This window comes from Ruditapes philippinarum, unplaced genomic scaffold (genome assembly GCF_026571515.1).
Source record: "Ruditapes philippinarum isolate M1 unplaced genomic scaffold, ASM2657151v2 ctg5118_1_1_1_1, whole genome shotgun sequence".
NCBI classification, from domain to species: Eukaryota; Metazoa; Mollusca; class Bivalvia; order Venerida; family Veneridae; genus Ruditapes; species Ruditapes philippinarum.
In genome coordinates this window covers 21,461-22,717 of record NW_026861616.1, presented here as the reverse complement: position 1 = coordinate 22,717, position 1,257 = coordinate 21,461, and the positions used below count along the sequence as shown (strand labels likewise).

The 1,257-nt window shown below is 40.1% G+C and overlaps 1 protein-coding gene across 1 annotated transcript; it reads right to left on the bottom strand.

Annotated features, from left to right (window-relative positions):
* Positions 1-311: 311 nt before the first annotated feature.
* On the bottom strand, positions 312-1,025 carry LOC132716317 (histone-lysine N-methyltransferase SETMAR-like). The gene is made up of 2 exons (XM_060699563.1): positions 855-1,025; positions 312-689 (listed from the first exon to the last, which is right to left on the bottom strand). The coding sequence occupies exons 1-2, from the start codon at positions 942-944 to the stop codon at positions 312-314; spliced, it is 468 nt and encodes a 155-aa protein (XP_060555546.1). The 5' UTR covers positions 945-1,025.
* Between the last annotated feature and the right edge of the window lie 232 nt (positions 1,026-1,257).

The window sequence follows — 1,257 nt, the reverse complement described above, 5'->3', positions numbered from 1 at the left end:
TACATATAATTATCTGAAATACAGCTTTTGTGTAGTAATAACGATAAATACGAGGTATAGTCAAAAAGTTCCCGGACTCTTACGATAACTTTGTTATTTTGTGTATGTTTTTATAATGACATATATCACATTAAATTTTAGAGAAATCGCTGCATGAATATATAAGAGTCAATGATTTTCATAAATGTTACACATATTTAACACCCCGTTAAAGTTACACACTATGTCACGTACGGAGCACTTCGGCGACGTCGACGACGCTAACGACGTTCAGGTGACGTTCATATTCCAGAAACAACTTACCGTCACGTTCATGCTTTTTCAAAATAGTCCCCATTGTGTTCAATACACTTCCTGTGCCGCTGTACCCACTTCCGGTAAATGTCTGCATACCACTCTGGAGTGTAACTTCTTATTGCGGACCTCACAGCATATTTGATCTCATCTTCTGTATCAAACCTCCGACCCCTCAAATCTGCTTTCAGTCTAGGGAAAACACAAAAGTCTAAGGGGGCGAGATCGGGGCTATAAGGGGGATGACGTAGCCGCTCATATCCTAAGAAGTCAATAGTAAGGAGTGTCTCGTCTGCGCGGTGTGCTGGAGCGTTATCTTGATGAAAAATTAAATTTTCGATGTCGCACCCTGCTCGCTTTTTCCTGATAGCGTTCGTTAGATCCCTCCGCACAACCTGTTAATAACAAATTCATTTTATTTGAAACTACCACAAATGCGGCAAATTATAAAAATAATAGTTTCTTTCACTTTTTGTTATATTTTATATACTTTTCACCTTACATATAAATAAACATAGAAATTTAGTAAAAACATTTCATGCGACATAATTAATGCTTACCTTTTGATAGTACTCTTTGTTGACTGTCGCCGATCTTGGCACCGCATGTTTCAACAGCATACCCTGGCTATCCATGAAGAAAATATACATAACTTTCTTCGCCGACTTGCAGGTTTCCGCCTTCTTGGGGGGAGGTGATCAAGGTCGCTTCCACACCATCGACTCTCGTTTACTCTCCAGGTTGTAAAAGTTCACACACGTCTCATCCGTAGTGATAATGCGCCTAAGGAATCGTTCGCCGTCTCGTTCATATTGCCGTAAAAATTCTCGGGAAGTGTCTACACGGGTTGCTTTGTTTTTATCTGTAGGTAACCTAGGTACCCACCTTATTCATGTTAAAATCCTTCGTCACTATCTTATGTACAGTTCCATGACAAAGCCCGACGGTGTCTGCGATATCATC

Coding starts and splice junctions, on each gene's coding strand:
- LOC132716317 (XM_060699563.1), bottom strand. CDS start 944: ATGTATATTTTCTTCATGGATAGCCAGGGTATGCTGTTGAAACATGCG. Junction 690..854: donor ACAAAGAGTACTATCAAAAG/GTAAGCATTAAT, acceptor TGTTATTAACAG/GTTGTGCGGAGGGATCTAAC.